This window comes from Schistocerca nitens, chromosome 8, assembly GCF_023898315.1.
Source record: "Schistocerca nitens isolate TAMUIC-IGC-003100 chromosome 8, iqSchNite1.1, whole genome shotgun sequence".
NCBI classification, from domain to species: Eukaryota; Metazoa; Arthropoda; class Insecta; order Orthoptera; family Acrididae; genus Schistocerca; species Schistocerca nitens.
This window is the reverse complement of record NC_064621.1, coordinates 217,541,556-217,567,062: the sequence shown is the minus strand read 5'-3', so window position 1 is coordinate 217,567,062 and position 25,507 is coordinate 217,541,556. Positions and strand designations below refer to the sequence as shown.

Below are 25,507 nucleotides of genomic sequence, written 5' to 3'. Positions count from 1 at the left end.
GACGTGATGTGACGGTCCGTTGACGGTCTCTGTGAAAGCGACCATTTGAAATGCATTGTGGAATGTTTTGACGTGAAGTGGCGGCAAATGTGAATTGACTTACATTGTGGAACACTTTGGTCTTTATGTTTTGAATGGTGGATCCGTAACATTGATTTCCGCAAACAGTAAAAGACTATCCGCGTTCGACTTAACTGTTTTCGCCAAATCTCGCTGCAGATCTTTGATGGAATATCATGGATTATCCCATGGAATCAGACCACTATGCCATAGAATTACAGGCACTTCAACATTATTATTCGACTCCCAGTAATCCATCAAGAAACTTGTGGAGATGTAGCGGTACGCGCCGACAATCGCTAACCGATTCGACTCGATTGTGTTGTAGAGATTATAAATATCTATGGTTTATATATATCTTTGTGCGATAGCCCCTAGTTTTATTTTTCCTACGCGTTTGCTTTGGCTAATCGGGGAAGTGTATCACGAAAACAAGGGGTTTAGAAGGATGAAATTATGTAACGTCTCTGACGGGAAATTATTGTCATATGTTTTTCAGTTAGGTATGGTAAAGGAAAATAATTCTATGTTATGAAGTAAAAAGTGTTGTAAGATGATATGCTAACGATTTCACTAAACCTGAACCCAACAATGACTCTAGCTTTCAGAGTGTGGAATGCTATATGTCCTCTCCGTTTCTTGAACTGAAATGTAAATTACATGTTACCTGCGGTCTTTCAGTGTATGAGATCACTTTGAATTATAGGAGAAGCATTATCCGAAGGTTAGTAACGGCGAAATTTGTACAGATGGTTTCTGATTAAGTGGAGAATACGCAAAAATTTATCAGTGGTAGAATTGATAATTGCATATTGATACCCCGAGACATATCCATCGTGTGGATTGCTCCGTTGTCCCACAACGAGGGAACTGAAAATATTGTTTTACAGGTGGTGGGAGGTCCGGTAGCATTGGTGGCTGCCGGTACCGCCTTTAGGATAGGATGGGGCAGACACTTTCGGAGCCGGTGACAACCAAGGAGTCCTCGTGTTGTCAAAATTCTAAACTTAAGGTGGGCTCCAGCTGCATGCAAGGATGGCGAATCACCATGGAAGATGCTCACACGCAAATTCTGTCGTTACCCGATGACCCAGGAACTGCCTTTTTTGGTGTTTACGATGGACACGGAGGTAAGTTCTCTTTCAGTGTGAAAGTCACCACATGCCTTTTGATACTTATTGCGTAAGGAGAGGACTGGCATACATCGAAAGATTGCTGGTGACAATTGGGAGCCGTTCGCTACATTGTGTCCTTCATAATCGAGTTGTAGAAAATTTGGTGCATTTATTACTGAATGGCTTAGTTGGAGAAAACATTGGTTTAGTTTATTGTAGCCTATTAGATCTTTTGTAAGAAGAACAAGATGAAGCTGTTGTAAAGGCACTGTAATATCTACTGTACTTGACAATGACATTGCTGCTAAGGGAGGGGGGAGACTGCTGTATCTTTCTTTGAGGGACACATTGTGTTGCAGTTATGTTGGTTCTACCTGGGTATGTATCATGAGTTCATGAAGGAGCGATAATTAGCCTAAAATTCTATAGAGTACTTGAAATCATAGTTCCATCATCCCAGTAGTGTACATTTCTGCCGCATATGATTATTTTGATTTTTTATGTTCTTGGTTTTTAAATTGAGAATTCTTTGATTTTGTAAAATTAATCTCAGCTGTGTAGGCCCGGCCCTAATGTTTGTTCTACAAAAAACTGAGTGCTCCTGGCTTCTTTAATGTAATCTTTATGTTAATGAAACTGCTAGATGGTTTAGTACAGTGTGCCAAACTTGGCACGAAATCCACCATGGACATACACATTTTGCAGACACTGTACTAACAACTTAAGACGTGCAAGCAACATTCAACCCAACTCGTACCTTAAACCTCTCAGTGCCTCTCCTAAGCCAGTGCCTGATCTAAGTTCCACAGGAGCTACTTCCTAGTAGAAGGATTTTAGTTGGTCTTGAAAATGGTGCATTGGGTGGCATTTGTCGCATACTTGAGGTACTAAAATTCTTTCCCTCCCTCCACAACATTTCAAGATATATTCCTTCATTTTGTTTGAAAGATAATAATTTTATGGCTGAAATTATATCCTTGGTTTAGCACTTTTTAAACTGCTGATCAGTTTCATTTAGTACATTCCCTGCAAAATGAGAACTTCAACTTCCAGTTTAACAGGTTTCATAAACACTTGGAAAGTTTGTTGAACTTCCATTCCATTATGGATAAGCTATAATCAGCACGCCCTTCACTCTTCTTCAGCTGTAGTCAGAAGACATTTCATACAGTCTTTCCTCAAAAAACTGGTTCTAACTTGGTTAATTTAGGTTTTTATTGTCACATTGGTCACATGTTTATTTTTAAAAAAATTGTGTGTGTGTGTGTGTGTGTGTGTGTGTGTGTGTGTGTGTTTTCTGGTTTTTCAGGTAGGTTATGTAGTACTCTTAGATGTACAGCCCTTTTAAAACTCGGAATATATCAGGTTGGTGCTTTTGAGATGGCAGAATTCTTACTGCAATATGGATATGATACAGAGCGTTAGAGCAAGAACTTTGTTTACAAAACCAGTTAAACTGAAGTGGTAGTTCTTGTTTTCAGAAAATGTAGTACTGTGTGGTATTATTAATCTAAATGAACATTTTGAAATTGGCATTTTTTGAAAATAATGTAACAAAATAATAACTAAATCAGTGGCTGTAGCGTCCGCCCCCGGTATCTGAGTGGTCAGCGCGACAGAATGTCAATCCTAAATGTTTGGGTTCAGCTCCTGGATGGGTCGGAGATTTTATCTGCCCAGGGACTGGGTGTTGTGTTGTCCTAATCTTAATTTCATCCCCATCGACACACAAGTTGCTGAAGTGGCATCAAATCGAAAAACTTGCACCAGGCGAACGGTCTACCCGACAGCAGGCCCTAGTCACACGACATTTACATTCAGTGGCTATAACAAAACAACTTGAACATACAGTTTCAGAATTAATCAGAAAATGATTATCTTTCAAATAAAATAAAAAAGTAATGAAACATCAACTGTTCTAAAGTAAAGCACTTCAATATTTTGCCTATAAATACAAGTGAGAAATGTCAACTGACGTTCTATCTTTGGTGGTCTGTATTTCCGGTGAGGAGGTTTTTTCACATAGCGAAAAAATATTGGTTTCTTAGTTTGTTCTCCATTTGAACATGTGTGTTGACTTAAGCAACACCCGATAAGGGAGGTCCCCAAGGTTGGGATTAACTTTTTGAAACCACCAAGATGATGGTGTAAGTTAGTGTTCCTGATATCACATGCTGCAGCTCTATTCTACGTTGTTAATGAATAACTGACAAAAAGAATTTTGTATGATCGACTAGTCTTACTAATAGCATTAACTTCCAGAATGGTGCCGTATGTGGCAGTTAAGTTGTTTGGCTAAGTTGTGGCTTTGAGACCCACTGGATGCATATGTATTTTTTATATGCTTTCATTGAAGTGATTGTATTGTGGTAATTTTTCAGATAGTTGGTATATATATATATATATCCTTTGCTGGTCTTAATATTAACTGTTTGTTTACTCTCTCTGCCATTTTTTCGTTTTCATTTGGAATCATTGCCCATGTAATTTTAATTATTGTTATGTAATGCTTATTTAATTTGATTTAACTACTACTTATTCATAATTTAATATTTTCGTCAATTTTATTGCAGTTCCTTCTGTTACCCATTTCACTTGAATGTGGTTTTATTTATAAAATTTTCTTTTGTTTAAATTGTCAATTTTTATATGCTACTATCAGACTTCCTGCACAACAGACCGTTCACAAAAATCACATCTTGGTGAAATCTTTATCTATTGTGTTGCCGAAACTGCATATTTTTGGAATATGCAAGTATAAATACGTTATCCATTAGCTTCAGAGACACTGAAGATGGTGGGTGCTCGGTTTGCTGCTGTTAGCCACTCACTGAGAGCACAGCAGACGTGACCCAATCAGCCAATTACAACATGACTATATGCTTGCGCAAACACACATATTAATATGCATATAGTATAGAAATAAACAGAGCTATGCCTTCACCTATAATTTTGTCACAAATATTGGTGCTTTTTTATCCAGGGACACAGTTAGGTTGGGATGTAAGAGCACATCTTAAATTTCTGCAAGTAAAGCAATGGCAGTACTATTCTTTCAAGAAACATTTGACTGGTTTATTCTGAATGTCACTGTTTCCATATCGCTATTTCCGAGGGTGTATCTAGGCTTTGAGTGTGACAACATACTTAAATTGGTGAGAGTGAAGCAGTGACATTTGTGTTCGTCGTAAATATTAGACTGTTAGACTGTTGCAATTTTCAGGAGTTTTAGTTCAGCTGTTTTTTTTTTTTTTTTTTTTTTTTTTTTTTTTTATGTCTCTGAGCATGTGTTAGGCTGGGGCACAAGCCTGCAGCATGAATTGCCACAAAGAACCTGGTTGTGGTTACAGCCAGTTCTATAGTGTAATCTGAGGTTTAGGTTAGGTTGGAAGGTAATAGTGTCGGTTGGAATTGGCGAAGCTAACAAATACAAAAGTGAAAAATCTGGTTGACAGACTGAGCTGTAGCATAGCCTGAGGTGTAGGTTAGGCTGGAAGGCAGCAGTTTGTGAGTTGACAAAACCAGCAGATGTGAAAGCAAAAACCTGATTGTGATGACAGACTTATCTGTAGCTTGTGGTGCAGCAGTGAAATGTATAATCTTGCTTGTCACGAGTAATCGGCAATTTTTCCAAATATGCCACGACTTTTCAGAGTGTTTATAGGTGGAAATTAGGAGCAGAGCTTGAATTGGGGGAGTAAACTATTTGTTGTAACCTAGGTTACAAACTTCCTATTTAGTGAAACTGTCAGTTTTTAAGCAGACTAATAGAATGTTGTGGCTAGGTCGTAGCATGTCCCTAGCGATTGCTCTGCACAAGTCAGTTGTGATATCATCATTCAACCAGCATGTCGGTATCATATTGAGCAGTGTGACGTTTAAGAAATTTGAAGATATCAATGCTTGGATATAGTTCAGTCTTAAACATGGAGAGTCACTGGTGTCTTCAAGGTGAAGTTTATACCTTCAGCCTGGGGTATGTAGACACTCAGAACATGCCCCACTATGCATCCATATTTTGAAGAGCTGTTGCATAACATAAAGATTGGTGTTTGGTGAACAGTGTTCCACGATTCTTTCGCCAAACTGTTGTCTGTCCAGCTGCTATGCCCTAAAATTATTTTATCCATATCTGGATCAACTCACAGTAGATCAATCACTGTATGGATACAGTACATACCACCTTGACAATGTTAATGCGAGTGCATGACATTTTATGTGAGGACAGTCAGCAGAGGCAGTGAGGTCTCCTGACCACCTCAATTACCTGATCTCTCTCCCTGTGATTTTTAGTTGTGGAGCAAATTGAAAGCTCAGGTGTTCTCAGATAATCCTCATGTAGTAAAAAACTACAGCTGAGTATTGAAAACGCTATTGCTCCTGTCCCTCAGGCAGAGGTGCTAAAAGTGTGCAACAGTACAGCATTGCATTGACATAAACAGTGGTCGTTTCCAATGTCCTCAGTGATGTTCATTAACAATGGTCAATCCTGTATCAGTCTTACTGTAAATATTTTCCTAGTCAGTTATTTTGGTCACCCAGTGCATATGCAGGCCTGTGGCCCTTTCTCAACACTTATTATTTTATACCGCGAATAAAATAAATTTGAAATTTACAGGTTTCAGTGGTGGAGGGTTGTGTAGCCAACTAGTATGGAGCATGGCACAGATGCATGTAATGGATGTAAATAATTGTGTTTGGCTCAACGTGCCCCCCCCCCCCCTCCTGTATCCTGTGTAATATGCCTCACCTGGCCACATACTACATGTACCTTCAAAATGAGGAAATACAGGGACTGTGCAGAGCTCAGAGGTCACATCAAAATGTTCTCTAGCAACAGGTTTTTCTAACTATTGAATGAGAGAATGTCTTTGAATTAACACATTATATTACTACTTCTTTGCAACAAAATAACAGGTGAGCCCATACTTAACTGAAGTTACAACTCAACATTCACACACAGTTGCACTCACTCAACTGAACCTGTTACTGCGAAGTTACAAACAGGTGTTCTGTGTTTTTCGAATGCTCATTCTTTATTGTCCGAATCACACTATTTGAACATTCAATTCTCTGTCATGACTTGTATAACATACCATGCAGATTTTAATTACTCAAAAAGTTGCAGTTCACACAGAAAATTCAGAATTTTGTTCATTCGTCTTTATAACTTGTCTGTGATTACATTATTGTAGTCTATGCATAGGGTTAACTCATAGTTCCGCTCCCCCTGCAGGTCCGGGGGTTAGAATAGGCCCGAAGTATTTCTGCCTGTCATAAGAGGCAACTGAAAGGAGTCTCTCACGTTTTGGTCTTTATATGATGGTAGCCTGTAGAACTTGACCTCCATCTTCTAAATTTTCCCGAAGAGCAAGCCAATTGGGGAAGGGCGCCTTACATGGTGCATCGCGTCCATCGTGCATTGAGATCTATAGCTCACTTTCTCATTGTTGCATTGCAATCTCACTCATTCTCCATCTCTTGGGCGAGGATACCTTCCTGTGTGCGTTTTCCGCCGTGCACTATGCACTGCCGCTTTCTGTGCCGACGGTGACCATGGACTTCTTTGCACCTCATATCCAGCACGGTACCCAGTCCGTTGTGGTGGGGCCGCCGTGTACCCTATTGGTTGTAGCCCCCTGACCACATAGGGATCGCTCTGCTTATGCCTGCGCCGTGAACTCTCCACATATGCCAAGGGGTAGATGCTCATCCCCCTGGGGCGTCGGGACTCTCGGCAAAGGCCATCGTGCCAGGTGGCCTTTGCTGCGGCTGGGTGGTGCCCTTGGGGAGGGCCCCTGGTCAGACTGGGTGGCATCAGGGCGGATGACACGCAATGAAGCATAGTACATCATCTCTTGCTGGTGATACAAACACCAGCAGGCTCTAAGTGTTCACAGGCTCAGTTCAACACACAGAAGTATGACCCCAAATTGTTCCCCTCCCTGACCACACCATGGGAGGAATGCCAGGCTTAGGATGGCAGCAAATATTATTCTTCCCAGTACCTAGCATGTACGCAGGCTGATGGAGAATCCTTTGTGTCCATGAAGCCTCAGTTCTTTTTAGAGCATTTAGAGGACAAGTTTGGGGATGTGGAGGGCTTGTCCAAAATGCGGTCTGGTTCAGTCTTGATAACAACAGCCTCCTCTCCTCTGCCTCACAGGCATTACACACTTGTGACAGGTGGGATGTTTCTGTTACTATCACACTCCATAAGAGCTTAAATATGGTCCGGGGTATTATCTTCCACAGGGATCTTCTACAGTCCGATGACAAGCTGCGCGCCAACTCCATTTCATCCGGCGCATCCACCAGGGTCCTGGGGATAATCAGGTTGCCACCAGTGCCTTCGTCTTGGCTTTCGAGGGTGACACATTACCGTATAAGGTGAAGGTGATGGTCTACTGCTGTGATGACAAGCCATATATCCCTCCCCCCGTGCGGTGCTTTAAGTACTGGAAGTTCGGCCATATGTCTTCCCTCTATACTTCCAGCCTCATTATGTCGAGATTGTGGTCGTCCATCACATCCCAATACTCCATGTGTCCCACCTCCCATCTGTGTCAACTGCAGAGAGCACCATTCCTCTTGCTCACTGGACTGTAGGAGTCTACAGAAGGAAGGGAAAATAATGGAATAAAAGAGCGTGGACCGACTGACTTAACTACTATTGCTCCTGCACCACCTACTTTGGGAGCAGCACTTCCTCAACCATAGAGTAAAATAGTCCCCACTTCTGAGCCAGAAAAGCGTAAGTCTTCTTCGGCTCCTCTTGCTCGGAAGGGGTCCCTTCGGTCACTCCCTTTCCAGGTTCCTACCACTGGCAAAGCAGACACCCGCCAGTGACTGTAGCAGTCACAGGTTGCTGGTCGTAGGGCTTAAAGGTCCTCCTGAGCCATGGAGACTGATTCAAAGAAGCCCTCCCAGCTAGAGAAACCCAAGGAACAGCGTGAGAAATAAAAAGAGACCCCCCCCCCCCCCACCCAAGAAAAGTAAATTGCGGTGGCACCCACACCACCGCTACCTGCAAGCTGTGTGAGGATGAGATGGTGATTCTGGCGTCCGCTGAGGACTTTTCTCCAGTGGAATTGCGGATGTTTTTTCCACCACCTGGCTGAGTTATGGCAACTGGTAAGCTTTACACCTGCTTTCTGCATTGCCCTCCAGGAAACCTGGTTCCCGACAATGCAGAACCTTGCCCTCTGCAGCTATAAGGGTTATTTCAGGAACCGTAGCAACTATATAATATGAGTGTCAATGGAGTTCGCGATTATGTCCTAAACTCAGTCTGTGGTGAAATAGTGCCACTTCAAACCCCTCTTGAAGCTTCGCTGTTAGGATACGGACAATGTGGGAAATAACTGTCTGCAGTGTGTATCTTCCTCCAGATGGTGCAGTAGCCCTGAACACATTGGCTGCACTGATTGCTCAACTCCCTAAACCCTTCCTGCTTTTGGGAGATTTTAATACTCATAATGCCTTGTGGGTGGCACTGTGCTTACTGGCCGAGGCAGAGATGTCGAAACTTTACTGTCTCAGTTAGACATCTGCCTCTTAAACACTGGGGCTGCCACACACTTCATCGTGGCTTATGGCAGTTACTCGGCCATTGATTTATCACTTTGCAGCCCAGGACTTTTCCCATTTGTCCACTGGAGAGCACATGATGACCTGTGTGGTAGTGACCCCTTCCCCATCTTCCTGTCACTGCCCCGGCATCGGGCCCACAGATGCCTGCCCAGATGGGCATTAAACAAGGTGGGCTGGGAAACTTTCACCTCTGCTGCCACCGTTGAATCTCCCCCACATGGTAACTTCAATGTGGAAGTTGAGCGGGTGACTACAACAATCGTTTTTGAGACGGAAAGTGCTATCCCTCGCTCTTTAGGGCGCCCCTGGTAAAAGGCAGTCCTTTTGTGGTCGCCGGAAGTCACTGAAGCAATTAAGGAGTGTCAGTGAGCTCTACTGCGGCATAAGTGGCACCCTTTCCTGGAGCACCTCATAGCCTTTAAACGGATCCATGCCCGCATTCGCCAACTTATCAAACGACGGAAGCAGGAGTGTTGGAGCTGGCCCCGGTGGCCGAGCGGTTCTAGGCGCTTTAGTCCGGAACCGCGCGACTGCTACGGTCGCAGGTTCGAATCCTGCCTCGTGCATGGATGTGTGTGATGTCCTTAGGTTAGTTAGGTTTAAGTAGTTCTAAGTTCTAGGGGACTGATGACCTCACATGTTAAGTCCCATAGTGCTCAGAGCCATTTGAACCAGGAGTGTTGGGAGAGATAGGTCTCAAGCATTAGATGCCATATGTCACCTTCCCAAGTCTGGGCAAAGATCAAACGTGTTTTCGGGTACCAGACCCCAACAGGTGTTTCCGGTGTTAACATAAATGGCGTGTTCTCTACTGATGCAAATGCGATTGCCGAGCACTTAGCTGAGTACTATGCTCAAGCCTCTGTGTCGGAGAATTAACCCCAGCCTTTCACAATCTCAAACAGCGGCTGGAAGGGGAAGTGCTCTCTTTCACTACACGCCACAGTGAATCCTATAACGCCCCATTTACAGAGTGGAAGCTCGTCGGTGCCCTTGCGCGTTGCCCCGACACAGCTCCTTGGCAAGATCTGATCCACAGTCAGATGATTAAACATCTCTCATACAACTACAAGACATCTCCTAGTCATCTTCAACCAGATCTGGTGCGATGGCATCTTCCCATCGCAATGGCGGTAGAGCACCATCATTCCGGGGCTCAAACCTTGTAAAAACCCGCTTGCTGTGGATAGCTATCGGCCCATCAGCATCACCAATGTTCTTTGCGAGCTGCTGGAACGAATGGTGTGTCGGCGGTTGGGTTGGGTCATGGAGTCGTGTGGCCTACTGGCTCCATGTCAGGGTGGCTTCCACCAGGGTCGCTCTACCACTGATAATCTTGTCTCTCGAGGCTGTCATCCGAACAGCCTTTTCCGGACGGCAACATCTGGTTGCCGTCTTTTTTGATTTACGAAAAGCATATGACACCACCTAGCAACATCATATCCTTGCCACATTATACGAGTGGGGTCTCTGAGGCCCGCTCGCAATTTGTATCCAAAATTTCCTGTCACTCCCTACTTTCAGTGTCCAAGTTGATGCCTCCCGTAGCCCCCCACCCCCCTCAATAGCCAGCAGAAGAATGGCGTCCCGCAGGGCTCTGTATTGAGTGTGTGTCTATTTTTAGTGGCCATTAATGGTCTAGCAGTAGCTGTAGGGCCGGCTGGCCCACCCTCTCTGTATGCAGACAACTTCTGCATTTCGTACTGCTCCACCAGTACTGGTGTTGCTGAGCGGCATTTACAGGGAGCCACCCACAAGGCACAGTCTTGGGCTCTAGCCCACAGTTTCCAGTTTTCAGCCTTGAAGAAATGTCTCATGCATTTCAGTCGGTGTCATACCTTTCATCCAGAGTCAGAACTTGACCTTAATGACGATCCTTTAACTGTTGTGGAGACATATCGATTCTTTGGTCTGGTTTTCAATGATTGTTTGACTTGGCTTCCTCATCTTTGTCAGCTTCAACGGAAGCGTTGGCAGCACCTCGATGCCCTCCGCTGCCTGAGCAACACGAGCTGGGGTGCAGATCGCTCCACGCTACTGCAGCTCTACAGAGCCCTTGTTCAATCCCGCCTTGACTATGGAAGTGTGACTTATGGTTTGGTGGTGCCCTCAGCATTGCGTTTGCTTGACCCATTACTCCATTGCGGAGTTAGACTAGCGGCAGGAGGTTTTAGGATGAGTCTGGTGACCAGTGTGCCAACTCTCCCGATTTAAGCGGGAGACTCAAGATTTTTCCTTCTTCCTCCCGATCTCCCGACAGTGAAGACTGATCTCCCGATTTTCAGATTAGTTTCAATACTTTCCTTACTGTTTGAAAATCCTGCGCCTTCAACATATTTGTGGATGACAAGGTATGGCTGCTACTTGTCTATGTTAACTTTGTAGACTGGTGCGGTGGCTGTCGGGAGCGGCAGTAGGCGTAGCTCGCGCTTCGTATCTACAAGGAAGTAAGGATCTTATCGTTGGCATTGTTCTGAGATAAATTAATATCTTTCAACTAGTGCCAATTTCCTCCGCTTCTGGTTGCACCTGCACAATCGCAAAGTTATCGTGGACAAGGAGTAGTCGATAGTTGTTCCAAGCGAAGTGATTAGCTTTGTTGTGTCTAAAAGGCAGTGTTGCCAAGTTAGGGAATTTTCCCCTAAATTTTGGGGGAATTAAGCTGCCTAGGGGGAAGTTAGAGAGATAAATGTTTCAGGGGGGAAAATATGATAAACTTGCAAAGGTGGTGCTGGCTATTTTGTCAATTCCACATAGTAATGCGGAATGTGAGAGAATTTTTAGCACAGTTACAAAGACCAAAACTCAGTTCAGGTCCATGCTTTCGGAAATGTGTTTGGAGAAATTTTTGATTTTAAAATCAGTTCAGAAAGGAAAGTGCTTTGAGCATAAATTTAGTTCAGAGTTTTTGAAGGAGGCTAAGTCAGCTACGGGTGTGCTGAATAAGTAACTACCGTAATAAGACAAATTCAGACTGATAAACTATTCAGATTATTTGCTAAGCCTAACATGTACATCCTGTATAAAATTGATTTAAATTTGGGTAAGATGTCTTACGGATATAAGATGCCATGCAAATATGGGTTGCATTATGAAATGAAAACGTGTGATCATTTAACAGTGATGTATTCATGCAAAAACTGTGCTAATGTCAAAACAGAAATCTAATATACGTTAATTTGTTTCCTCGGATCGTAATTTCGAACTGTAGTTCTCTCGAGAGAGCTTCATTTGAATGTGTGTGAACCCAAAGAAACCTGCAGAGCTCATCATTCATGTTGTTCAGCATGTCGAATGATAAATTATACAGTCCGAAGGCTCGTGTATGTCCATTATTTAGTATTTACATGTAAATAATCTACATCTACATCCATACTCCGCAAGTCACCTGACGGTGTGTGGCGGAGGGTACCCGGAGTACCTCTATCGGTTCTCCCTTCTATTCCAGTCTCGTATTGTTCGTGGAAAGGAGGATTGTCTGTATGCTTCTGTGTGGGCTCTAATCTCTCTGATTTTATCCTCATGGTCTCTGCGAGATATACGTAGGAGGGAGCAATATACTGTTGGACTCTTCGGTGAAGGTATGTTCTCAAAACTTTAACAAAAGCCCGTACCGAGCTACTGAGCGTCTCTCCTGCAGAGTCTTCCACTGGAGTATATCTATCATCTCCGTAACGCTTTCGCGATTACTAAATGATCCTGTAACGAAGCGCGCTGCTCTCCGTTGGATCTCTTCTATCAACCCTATCTGGTATGGATCCCACACCGCTTAACAGTATTCAAGCAGTGGGCGAACAAGCGTACTGTAACCTACTTCCTTTGTTTTCGGATTGCATTTCCTTAGGATTCTTCCAATGAATCTGTCTGGCATCTGCTTTACCGACGATCAACTTTATATGATCATTCCATTTTAAATCACTCGTAATGCGTACTCCCAGATAATTTATGGAATTAACAGCTTCCAGTTGCTGACCTGCTATTTTGTAGCTAAATGATAAGGGATCTATCTTTCTATGTATTCGCAGCACATTACACTTGTCTACATTGAGATTCAATTGCCATTCCCTGCACCATGCGTCAATTCGCTGCAGATCCTCCTGCATTTCAGTACAATTTTCCATTGTTACAACCTCTCGATACACCACAGCATCATCTGCAAAAAGCCTCAGTGAACTTCCAATGTCATCCACCAGGTCATTTATGTATATTGTGAACAGCAACGGTCCCATGACACTCCCCTGTGGCACACCTGAAATCACTCTTACTTCGGAAGACTTCTCTCCATTGAGAATGACATGCTGCGTTCTGTTATCTAGGAACTCCTCAATCCAATCACACAATTGGTCTTATAGTCCATATGCTCTCACTTTGTTCATTAAACGACTGTGAGGAACTGTGTTGAATTGTTACAGTTATTGAAGTATTGCAACTTTAATCGTCAAGGATGTGTTGTAATTCACAATAGTACACCGCTAAAATTCCCCTGATTTTTCACTTTTGAAAGTTGGCATGTTTGGTACTGGTAGATGCTGGAGTCCCTCCATTGAAGATCTGATGTGCACAACTGCTCGCTGGTTATGTTGCACACATTCATAGCTCTCCTGAACATTCTAATTACCATCTTCTTCTCCCAACCACGGCAGTTCACCTCCTGCATAGGCAGCCCAGGTCAAGGCTAACAGTTGCGGTTTTCGTGCGATTGCTTCTGTGTGAACTGGAGTCCTTGCCTTTACCACCTCTCCTCGAGGTCCATTCACATTCTAATTACCATCTTCTTCTCCCAACCACGGCAGTTCACCATGGGTAACCCTAGGCCAAAGTTTCACCTGGGCCTTTCGTGTGGCCCTAAGTACTTCATTAACCCTGTGGCTCTCCGCTGTCACTTCCTCTTGATGCTTGAAGTGTTCTGTGGCTCTGAAGTGGTTTACACCGACGGCTCGATGGCTGATGGTTGCATTGGCTTCACCTCCTTTCACGGTGCCATATTGAGCAGCATTCCTTACCAGATGGCTGCAGGGTTTTCACTGCAGAGCTGGCAGCCATATCTCGTGCTCGTGAGCACAACCACTCATGCCCAGGGGAGTTATTTCTTCTGTGTACCGACTCCTTGAGTAGCCCACAAGCCATCGACCAGTGCTACCCTCGTCATCTTTTGGTAGCGACCATCCAGGAGTCCATCTATGCCCTGGAATGGATCAGTCGTTCAGTGGTGTTTGTCTGGACCGCAGAACATGTCGACATCCCAAGCAATGAACTTGCTGGCAGGCTGGCCAAACAGGCTATGCGGATTCCACTTCTGGAGATGGGCCTCTCTGAAACTGACCTGCATTCTGTCTTACGCCGCAAGGTTTTTTCTGCTTTGGAAGGCGGAGTGGCATAACAGTACGCTTAATAAACTGTGTGTCATTAAGGAAACTGCGAATGTGTGGAAGTGTTCCCTGCAGGCTTCTCGCAGGGAATCAGTTGTCCTTTGTTGACTCTACATTGGCCATATGTGGCTCACACGTGGTTCCCTCCTCCGTCGTGAGGACGCAACTCTTGCTGGACTGCCCACTTTTAGCCGCTCTGCGGTGAGCTTTTAACTTTTCCAGCACCATTCCTTCGGTGTTGGGCGACAATGCTTCAACAGCAGCTTCAGTTTTACGTTTTATTCGTGAAGGTGGGTTTTGTCATTTGATCTGAGTTTTAACGCATGTCCTTTGTTCCTCTGTGTCCTCCACCCTAGTGCTTTTAGGGTGAAAGTTCTAATGTGCTGCAGAGTGGCTTGTTTCTCCTCTTTATTCTCGTGGTCAGCCTGCCACTGTAATCTGCTTTCTTGCTTTACTCTTCTCTATTTGTTTCTTGGGTGTCTGTTGTTTCCTTGTCCTCACTTGGTTCCTTTAGTGTTTGTTGCCTTTTCTTTGTTCCTTTCGGTATTGTGCTGTATGTGTCTTTTGTTTTATTCTATCCCTTGTGGACTTGTTTTATAGGAACAAGGGACCGATGACCATGCATTGTGGTCCCCCCCCCCTCCCCCTCCTCTTAAACGTACCAACCATAGTTCTGCAAAGTTATTACGTCTATTCAGATCTCCTAGTACATGTGTATGTATATTATGCTGGCTGAGCTCCAAATCTCATCTAGATTCCCCAAAGCGAGTCTTGTAGCCCACAATATATACGTGAGTTTACTCTTTTCTGGTTGGCTGAGAAACATCATAGCCAGTGATTTGTCAGTATTAAATCACGATAGCCAACTTCTTCTGGTATGAACCAGCCAAACTTAATATCTTTTTTAAAACAATTTATTACATGAGCAAACTAGAAAACGCGCAAGTATCAAAATGCTCCTCTTTACCAGACTGAATTATCTGGGTATGTTTCTTGTTTCCCCAGCACCATAAACTGGTGAACTGAATCAATTTCCCAGGAGTGTGTGACTTATTTATTCTATACAAGTACAATTCTGATGCTACCATTTAATTATTTAATAGACATAACAACATTTATTTTATTACTTCTCATTCATGCCTTCATTCACACTAACGAACAAACATGTTAAATCAGCACTTATTAATAAAAGACATAATATTCACAGAAGATGATAACATTTATTTTCAAAGTATATTGTTTTGACTAATTATGATTTAACTATCTGTAGGATATTGACATCTCTCGACTGTGACTGTAACTATTAGCAACTTCCAGAGCACAATAACACTTCTGTTACAGTAGAACTGTCACTTGTCTCTGCGTGAGCCTACTTGCTATCGTTAACTGCTATAGGTGTGAGGTAAAGGTGCTAGTCTCAAACTGACTGTTTGTCACTGGATGAGTGTTCAATCAACCACATTCCTATCCTTTTTCTCTGCTGTAAGCAGTGTCCATTACACCAACGAAAGTGAAGTGCCTTAACCACAGGTCTAGGTGTGCCCTATCTTGCCTCTTTAAGTTCATGAAATTTCCGTGTGCTCTCCTTTGTAAACGTGTTGCAGATGCGAAGTGTGTGCAACACCAAGACCTAAACAAGTAAAGGTCCAGGATTCTGTCCACCATGGGGGGATTGAGTTGGGTCCATCTGTATCCACAGTACAGAATCCCTTCCCAATATCTATGCTGTGGTTGGTGAACTGCCACTATCCATTGACAACTAATCTTCATGATGTGGCAAGTATAAAGTTTCTTGTCTGGTTCTCAGTCACGGTCATCCATCTGATTGTTTTACACAGCATACATATGGCTTTCGCTGGAGTTAGTGGGTGTTCTTGAGATCGAGAGAGAGAGCTTACTCCTGATTTTATTTATATAATAAATTTTCATAACATATTAGCATAAAAATGGTCAGCATAATCTTTTCAGTGGTTCGATGTAACAGCGGCAACAAGATTTTGTTACTGAGCTAGGTCACAGTTTACAAATCAGGGTACATGTATGGTGTCATGAGGACACTGGTGCAATTGAGACCTGTTCATGCCACAAAATTCCTTATGTTCAGTTGTTGCCTGAGTGCACTAAGAGCCATCCGATGCATGTGGCTGACAGAGAAATCTGTCAATCACATCTGCCTTCACCTACATCATCTAGGAAAGAAAGTGATATTTTGTTAGTTACCAAGCCCCCTGTGTGATACCTACAGTGTCTGATTGTGATACCTACAGTGGCCGATTGTGAAATCCTGCTGCCCCCCTCCCCTATGTGTTACTAGCTCACTGCACAATTACATATCATTAGAAGGCTACATGGCTGAAAGTGAAGGAAAAGAAACTTTGCTCATTGAAACAAACTTCGTATCTAGCATTAGTATAGCTCCTTTCTGACACTTAGATGGAAAGGAGTTTTTGTAACAGTTAGTGGTAATTCTCACCGCAATCATAGTAAAATTTACAGTTAGATGGGCCAGTCTGAATTTTTAAATATCTTGGGGAAATTGGTCCGATATGTCTGGTTATGGATTTTATGCAACTAGGGTTTCTCATTTGGGGGCTGGTCTAAGCTGTCAGTCCTCTACTCTACTACTGTAAGCTCTGGGCCCATAGCACACCACACTTGTGCTGGAAGAGAATACAAATGCATGGACATTCTAGATGCAACTTTTCCAGTTTATAGATACTTTTGTCAGTGACTTAGCTGTAGCAGTGTAACAGTCATCAACCTGGCGATTGTTTCGAACACCACAGTGCTTTATGAGGCATGGTCCTGTTAGAGGTCGTATGCCATTGCTTTCCTCCGACCTTTGAACTGACTTAGCCAGCCAGCTATAGAGGGGCTTACAGTTAAATGTGGATTCTGCACTGCAACGCAACTCAGCATTTTTCACATCAACAAACATTGCCAGTGAAAGAAGTGATTAAGGCCACGCGGGGTAGCAGTGCGGTCTAAGGCGTCCTGTCAAGGTTCGCACGGCTCCCTTTGTCGGAGGTTCAAGTCCTCCCCTGGTCGTTGGTGCGTGCGTGCGTGCGTGCGTGTGTGTGTGTGTGTGTGTGTGTGTGTGTGTGTGTGTGTGTGTGTGTGTGTTTTTGTCCTTAGCATAAGTTAGTTTAAGTTAGATTAAGTAGTGCTTAAGCCTAAGGAATGATAACATCAGCAGTTTGGTCCCATAGGAACTTACCACAAATTTCCAAAAAAATAAGTGATAAATGGCATAAAAACCAAAGGATTTACTGGGTATTGAACTGGAGACCTTTGGATTTGTAGTCTGATGCTTTACCACTAAGCCACACCTTTTAATAGTATGGGATTACAAAAGTAGAGTTGTTTTGATCTTCTGGGCGTGATGATTCTTTGAAGTGGTGGGCATTAAAAGAACAGTGTCAGGAGTCTTTGATGTTTTATTAGGCATTCTGTTATTGAGACGAGAAGATTTTGAGAGGGAAGATGTATTTTTAATTGATGAAAGAACCTGTGATGATTCAGGTAATGATTCATTGTAAAATAACTGTGTTTAATTCAGTAGACTTTCCTTGTTCATACTTATGCAAGCTGGCACTGCTTTTCAGATTTAAAAGTTGTTTTATTTCAGCTGGTTAGTGTACACTTGCAACTGCTGGCTATAGTTTGCAACTCGCAGATCACATCTGTAGGCGGGTGTTGTCTATCCTGCTTCTAATGCTCGTCTAGCTTATCTAAAGTTGGTCATCTGATGACCTAAGGCTGAAATAATAAGATTGACAAGACAATTAGTATTTTCCGTAGGCAGTGTGCCTAGTCTGTGTAATCACTGTTTTTCCATTTACACAATAGTACATTCTGGTTACACTGACAGTGATTGGAAACAACCACCACAATTGCCAGTTTTCAAGAATATTCTAATATATCTGCACAATTGTCCAGTATCAGTGAGGAGTTGGCTTTGTAGATACATTTAACACATTTATTTGATGTACTTTTAATGTAAAACTTAAACTAATATACAGGCAATGTGATTGAACACTGAAGTGTCAGGGCAAGCTGGAAAAAAGTAAGCCTCTGTGTAGCATTGGGGGTGTGCAGTTAAAGTCCACGAAATTAACCCCAATTGTTTACTGTTTTACATATATGTATATTCTGCACCAAACCAAAATGAAATAGTTTTCGACCAATTCTGGTTCACCAGAAGTAGTTCGGGGGATGCCTTCTACTCCATTCTCAGACATAAATGAAGAACTTAATATAGATTTTCTAACAAACTTTTTCAACTGTATGACAAATACATCCCCTAAAACTGGAAAATTAAGAAGGAAACCTGCATCCTTACTAAGTGAAGATCAAAGTGAGATGTTGCATATTGGCCATACAATTTGTGCTCTACCTCTGGAAATCATATTGCTTACAAGCAGCAGCAGAAGTCTGTCAAACTATGAAAAACACTAAACTCAGGCATGCTCATACACCAACCGACAATAGAAATAGATGAGCAGCCCTATGGAAAAACCTCAGTGGCTTTGGTACAGGCAAAGTAAAAGCTGCAGCTGATCCCATTGCCCCATTCGAAGAACTGAACCAATACTTCACATTATCTAGAACCACGGTTAAACTGCAGACGAAACAGAGGCTCTTTTAATACTTCATGGTGACACTCTTTTTCACGGGGGTAAATGACTGTAGCCACAAAAATTTCTGTCTACAACGTGTTACTTGCAATATTGTCAAAAATGCTATCATGCGTGTCACTACTGAACATGAAGGTGAACCTTATTATTGACGCATTACTGCCCACCATTACAGAGATCTTCAACCACTCCTTAACCACAAGTGTTTTCTCCGAGAGCTGGAAATAGGACTAATTTAAGCCACTGCATAAAAAGGACGTTGCCACAGCACCCTCTGATTACTGACCCATTTGCATTCTTTCTACACTGTCCAAGGCCTCAGAATATACAGGGTGGTCAGAAACAATCCGAAAAGTTTGTAAGAGTGTTGCAGGGTAGGCTGTACTGAGGATTAATTGTTAAGAAAAAATTAAATATATTGTGCCATTCCCAAGTTAATAAGCATTGAAATTGCCCAATCAGGCCATTGCATGCTCAAACTCAAGCAAGGAGCAATTAATTTCAGATTTTCTCATATTGTTCATGATAGTGCACAAGACTGCTCAGCTTTTGGCTCTGAGTCAACCCACCGTCCCATGTGAAATTTTTGTATAGCTCTCTTGTTTGGTTTTAGGAAACCAAACGTAGAACATGTTTGGCGACACTGTCTCTTGCAGGCCACTTGAATTTGCACACACAACAGCCTGATTGGCTAAGTTTACTGCTAATTAACTCCTAAACAGTGCAACAAATCGTATTTTTTCCTAACAATTATTTCTCAGCACAAAGTACCCTGCAACCCCTTACAAGCTTTTCAGACTGTTTCTGATCACTCTGTATACTCTTGACGAGCTAACCAACTACTTAACTACAACCAACCTACCAGACAAACACAAATAAGATTTCCGTAAACACTGCACCACAACATCTGACTTTATAAAGATAACAGCCGATCTGAAGCTTAGCATGGATACATACTAATTTTTCTGGACTTTCCGCAAAGCCTTTGACGCTGTCAACTTCAACATTTTACGGGCCAAATTTAGGCCTAAATTTCTTGCGCAGTGCAGTGCGTTGCTCATACATGATGTCTTGCCAGCAGTGTGACATGTCTTGTATGATAAGTCACAATGGAGGCATGTAGTATGTCACCTCCCACAGGGTTCAGTATTAGGTCCTATACTCTTTTCATTGTATGTTCGTGGTGTGTCATCAGTTGTGCTGATTACCTCCAGTTGTATCTAAGTGCAAAACCAATAAACCTTAAGACATCTATCTATGTAGAATCTCAATACTGGTGTGTGTCACTATCAAAATGGGCACAGACCCAGCCAAAACCCAAACGATACTGGGTGGTCATTCTTGGCTCATTAGCCTGAAAAAGCAGGAATGCCCACCATCTCCAATTCTAAATTGGACAAATACCAACTTTTCTCCTTCAGCAAAGATTATAGGGAGTAATAGCAGGTGGAAATCTAAATTGGGCTGAGCAAGTAAGTGCAATGTGCAAGAAGGCATCACCATCTCTCCATGCCCTACAAAAATATAAAAAAACTCTTCCTTCTTGACCTGAAAAAGAAACTTATTGATTACAGTGATGTTATCCTGTAAGGCCTTTTTCGGGAAAGCTCATGGCACCTGGAACTGGTTACAAATGATGGTATTAATTATATCTGTGATGATGTTCAACTCTGATCATATTTCACCATCAGATGCACAGCTATCCTGGCTGCATGCAGACAACCCCAGGGATTTCCATACCCCCTGTCTTTGTACTGTCTTGTCAACGTACACTGTCCCTAGTATTTCTCGTTGACCTTAACTCTCTTGTCTGAACAACATGGCTTTAACAATCGTGCCCATCAGAGCAAAATCTTCTTGTCCCACCCCATCATTTGCTCCTTCTCAGTAGCAGGAACCCGACTCTGGAATAATCTCTGCCATTATGTTAGAGAAATGAATGCTGCTACTACTACTGCTGCTGTTGTTGTTGCCTCTCAGGGGGCTCACAGCTCTCTTTACTTCCTTTCTGTGCTGCAAGCTTACACTTCCACCATCCCTTTACTCCTCTGCGTGTCCATTGGATGGTTTTCTTGGTGCAGACCCAGCTTGCTCCTAGTTTATAATTGAGACTAGAGTTTCCACTTCTGGTATTTTCTACAACTTTTCATTAAATGAATTCGTGGTCCCTGTTGTTGAGTTTGACTTGCCACCAATTTTCAGAATTCTCCAAAAGTGCGGATTGTGAAGGGAAGATTGCACAGTATGTTGTATGCTCTGTCTTTGTGCCTTTCCATCTTTACACCCTTTCCTTTTAATAAGGTAATATACCCAAAACACACACTGGCCATCCCTTTGGGGGAGGGGGGGGGGGGGGTCATCAAGTACATCCATAGTGGTAGCTCCCTGATCATGCAGGGATCACACTGTTGGTGCCTAAGCTGAAACCTCCCCATGTATGACAAGGAGTATGTGCCTCATGACTGGGTCACAGGGACTCCAAGCAATGGATTACAGGACAGGTAGCCGTTGCTGAGACTCGGTGGCTGCCATGGGGAGAGCCCCCGATTGTAGTGGATGACACCGTGGCAGATGAGCTGCAAATGAAGCAGATGAGTTACTTCCCATTGGTGACCACAAGGCCCCAGCGGTCTCTTCACAAGGAAAGTCCTCTTTTAATGCAGAGATACGACCCTAAAATGTTCCCTTCTCTGACTACGCTGTGGAAGGGATGTCTGGCTAACTTGTAAGCAGAAAAATCCCCCCCCCCCCCCCCCCCGCCCTCCCCTCCCTGATACCTAGTTTGCACAAGAACTGATGGGGATTCCTTCTTGGCCACAAAGCCTTTATTCTTTGTGGAGAATTTGGAAGAAATGTTTGGGGAAGTGGCAGTCCTCTCTAAAATAAGTGGTTCAATTTTGATCAAAATGGCATCCCTTCCCCAGTAACAGGTGCTGCTTGCTTGTAACAAGCTAAGTGACATACTGGTGACTGTCACTCCCCATAACCATCTAAACATGGTTCAGGGCATCCTGTTCCAATGAGACCTGCTCTTGCAATTTAATGATGATCTGTGCACCAACTTCCAGTGACGGGGGTGTACACTTTGTCTGTCATGTACATAGGGTGCCAAAGTACAATAAGGTCACTACCAGAGCCTTCATCTTGGCCTTTGAGGGCGATTCATTGCTTGAAAAGGTCAAGGTGATGATATACCGATGTGATGTGAAACTGTATGCCCCCCTCCACATACCCCCTCCCCCCCCCCCCAACGCGGTGCTTCAAATGTTTGAAATTTGGGCCCATGTCTTCACATTGCAATGCATCATCTGTAGAGATGATGGATGAGCACTGCATGCAGACTGGCTGTGCCCCTCTCCCCCTCTCTCTACGTCAACTGTGGAAGGTACCATTTTCCCTCCTCACTAGATTTCATTGTTTTCCAGAGAGAAGAAAATGCAAGACTCTGGACAAACTAACTTACCAAGAGGCCAAGGGGAAGTATGAGCAGGTGCACCCAGCATATAAAACAATGTCATGTGTTACAGCTATGACGTCGCCGCCCCCTTTGGCGATGGTACTCCCTTCCGTTACACCTACTACAGTGGACACTCAGGGCTGCTCAACCATGTCTGCCCTGCCTGATGGTCGGGGACTCCCCTCTTGCTGCTTTCCCCACACCAACTTTGGGTTCAATGGCTTCCCACCTACAAGGGACATCAGTCCCCACCTCCCAGCCAGAGACAGATCACCTTTGTCCGGCTTCTCTTGCCACAAAGGGGTCCGTTGGGACACTTCCTTTGAAGATTTCCACAGGTTAGCAAATGGACACCAGCCATTGGCCGAAGTAGCCACTGGCTGCTGGTCGCAGAACTTCGTGATCATCATCTCTACATGAAACTAATTCAGAGAAGCATTGAAATCCTCTAAGGACAGGAAAGACAAGAAAAAGTCCTCCAAGGAGTAAGACATACCGGAGGCCCCCACGCCACTAGAATCCACCTGTTCCACTCCCATGCCCTAGGTGGAGAGTCCGGTAGCCCCTGAGGTCGCGATTTGCACCACACAATGGAGCCCAGAACCTATGTATATTGATGCCACAACCCCTCGACCAGTGGCAGCAGGTGACCTTGGTTCCTTCATGGCTTCATACTACATCAACAACATCATTCTCCAGTTGAATTCTAGTGTCTTTTTCCACCACCTGGCTAAGCTACGACATCTTTTAAGCAACTCCCCAGCTTTCTGCATTACCCTTCAGGAGACCTAGTTTCCAGCAACCCAGATTTTGTAGATACAGGAGTATTAAAAGAATCGTGCCACCAATAACAGTGTGTTAGATGAAGTTTGCACGTATGTTCTGAACACACTATATAGCGAACTTGGGCTGTTAATACATCTTTGGAAGCTGTGGCTGTTTGGGTAAGGGCATTTCAAACATCTTCATTGTTTACCTCCCTCCTCATGGGGAAGTGTCTCAGAATATATTGTTTGCATTGGTTTCTCAACTCTCCCTACCTTTCCTAATCTTAAGATTTCAATACTCATAACCTTTGTGGCGTGGAGCTGCAATCACTGGCCGTAATAAATACCTCAAACTTATTGGCACAACTTGATCTTTGCCTGTTGAATATTGGTACCCCCACACACTTCAGTGTGGCATATGGAACTTTCACAACCATTGACCTTTCCATTTGCAGCCCTGGTCTTCCCCCATCCACTGGAGTGTCAATGATGACCTGTATGGTAGTGATCACTTCCTGATCTTCCATTAGCATCACTAGCGGGGACACCTGCCCAGACGGGCTCTCAACAGTGGTGACTGGGGTGTTTGCCTCTGTTCTCAGCCTTGGCTCCCCACCACACGGAGATACCAATGGGGCAGTCCACAATGTAACTACAGCCATTCTTGTGGCAGCTGATTTGGCCTTACCCCATTCTTCGGGCTTGCTGTGATGGAAGACAGTGTCTTGGTGACATCAGATATTGCAGAAGCCGTTAGAGGTCATAGGTGGGCTCTCAAGCGTCGTAAGTGGCACCCATCGATGGAGCACCTAATTGCCTTTAAATGGCTCTGTGCCCGGGTCTGTCACCTTATAAAAAGATGGAAGCAAGAATGCTGAGAACAGTACATTTCAACCATCGGACCACGTACCTTCCCTTTGCAGTTTTGGGCAAAGATCAGATGTCTCTATGGATACCAGACACATGCAGTTGTACCAGGTATTACCTCAAATGGCAATGTCTACCACTGATCAGACACCGTCACCGAACATTTTGCTCTGCATTATGTTGGAGGCTCTTTGTCTGAGACTTATCAGTTTGTGATTCATGCCCTAAAACAGCGGGTGGAGCAGAAGCAATTATCTTTTACTATACACCATTCAGAGTCGTATAATGCTCCATTCAGTGAGTGGGAATTTGTCAGTGTCTTAGCCCACTGACCTGATACAGGCCCAGGGCCGGACAACATCCACAACCAAATGATCAAGCACCTATCATTGGACTGACAATTTCAAATTCTTGCCCTCTTTAACCGCATCTGGAGTGAAGATGAGTTCCCATCACATCACAATAGCGAGAAAGCATCTTCGTCCCAGTACTGAAACCAGGTAAGCCCTGTTAGAGATGGACAGTGATGTTATCTGTAAGTTGCTTGAATGAATGGTTAGCTGGCAGGTGTGTTGACTCCTTGAGTCTTGGGGTCTTCTGGCTCCATTCCAGGGTGGTTTTTGCCAAGGCTGTTCAACTACTGATAATCTGGTTTACCTGGAGTCAGTCTACTGAACAGCTTTGCATGATGTCAACACCTTATACCCATCTTCTTTGAACTGCAGAAGGTGTACGACACCACATGGTAACACCACATCCTCACTGTCTTACACGAGCTGGTTCTCGTGGGCCTGCTCCCAATTTTTATCCAGAACTTCCTGTCGTACTGTACGTTCCGGGTTAAAGTTGAAGAAGAGAATGGGCTCCCACAGGGCTCAGTACTGAGTGTGCCTCTCTTTCTAGTAGTCACCAATGGTCTAGCAGCAGCTGTGGGGTCCTCAGTATCATATTATTTGTGTGCTGATGACTCTTGGCTCTTCATCTGTTCTTCTAGTGTAGGTGTCACTGAACATAGACTGCAAGACACTGTACAAAAGGCGCAAGCATGGTCAGTCACCTGCTGCCTTCAGTTTTCAGCCGCCAAGACTCACTTTATGCACTTCTGTTGATGATGTACAATTCGTCCACTACCAGAACTTTACCTCAATGACCAACTACTCTGTGGTGGAGACACATCACTTTTTAGGACTGGCTTTGATTCTTGGTTGACATGGATTCCCTATCTTTGCCAGTGTAAGTGAAGGCGCTGGTCGAGCCGCAGTACACTTTGCTGCGTGAGTAACACCAGCTGGGCTGCAGATCACGCTACCTTTCTGCAGCTTTACAAAGCCCTGATACAATCCTGTCTTGATTATGGGAGTCTGGGATACAGTTTAGCATCACCCTAGGCATTGTGAAAACTGGATCCGATACACCACTGCAGCACTGGACGTGTGACAGGAGCCTTTCGAACTAGCCCTGTGAACAGCTTACTCGTGGAGGCTGGGATCTCTCCATTGCAGATCAGGCTCCAATAACAGCTTGTCAGTTACGCTACCCACACTCAAAACTTCCCTAAGCATTCCAAGTACCATCCCCTCTTTCCAGACCCAGAAGTCCATCTCCCATCATGGAAGGGATCACGATTGCAATCTGCATCCAG

General features: G+C 43.8%; 1 protein-coding gene across 3 annotated transcripts in view; it reads left to right on the top strand.

Moving 5' to 3' along the window:
• The first annotated feature begins 426 nt into the window (after positions 1-426).
• The window catches only part of LOC126199024 (probable protein phosphatase 2C T23F11.1), a 62,536-nt gene continuing 37,455 nt past the window's right edge, over positions 427-25,507 (top strand). Inside the window, exons 1-3 of one of the 3 annotated variants that reach the window (XM_049935722.1) lie at positions 427-563; positions 662-784; positions 951-1,190. In XM_049935722.1, the coding sequence (XP_049791679.1) occupies positions 1,004-1,190 (187 nt within the window). In that variant the 5' untranslated portion in view covers positions 427-563; positions 662-784; positions 951-1,003. Of the gene's footprint in view, positions 785-950; positions 1,191-25,507 lie in introns of all 3 variants that reach the window. The other 2 variants (XM_049935721.1, XM_049935723.1) reach the window with 2 other exon arrangements.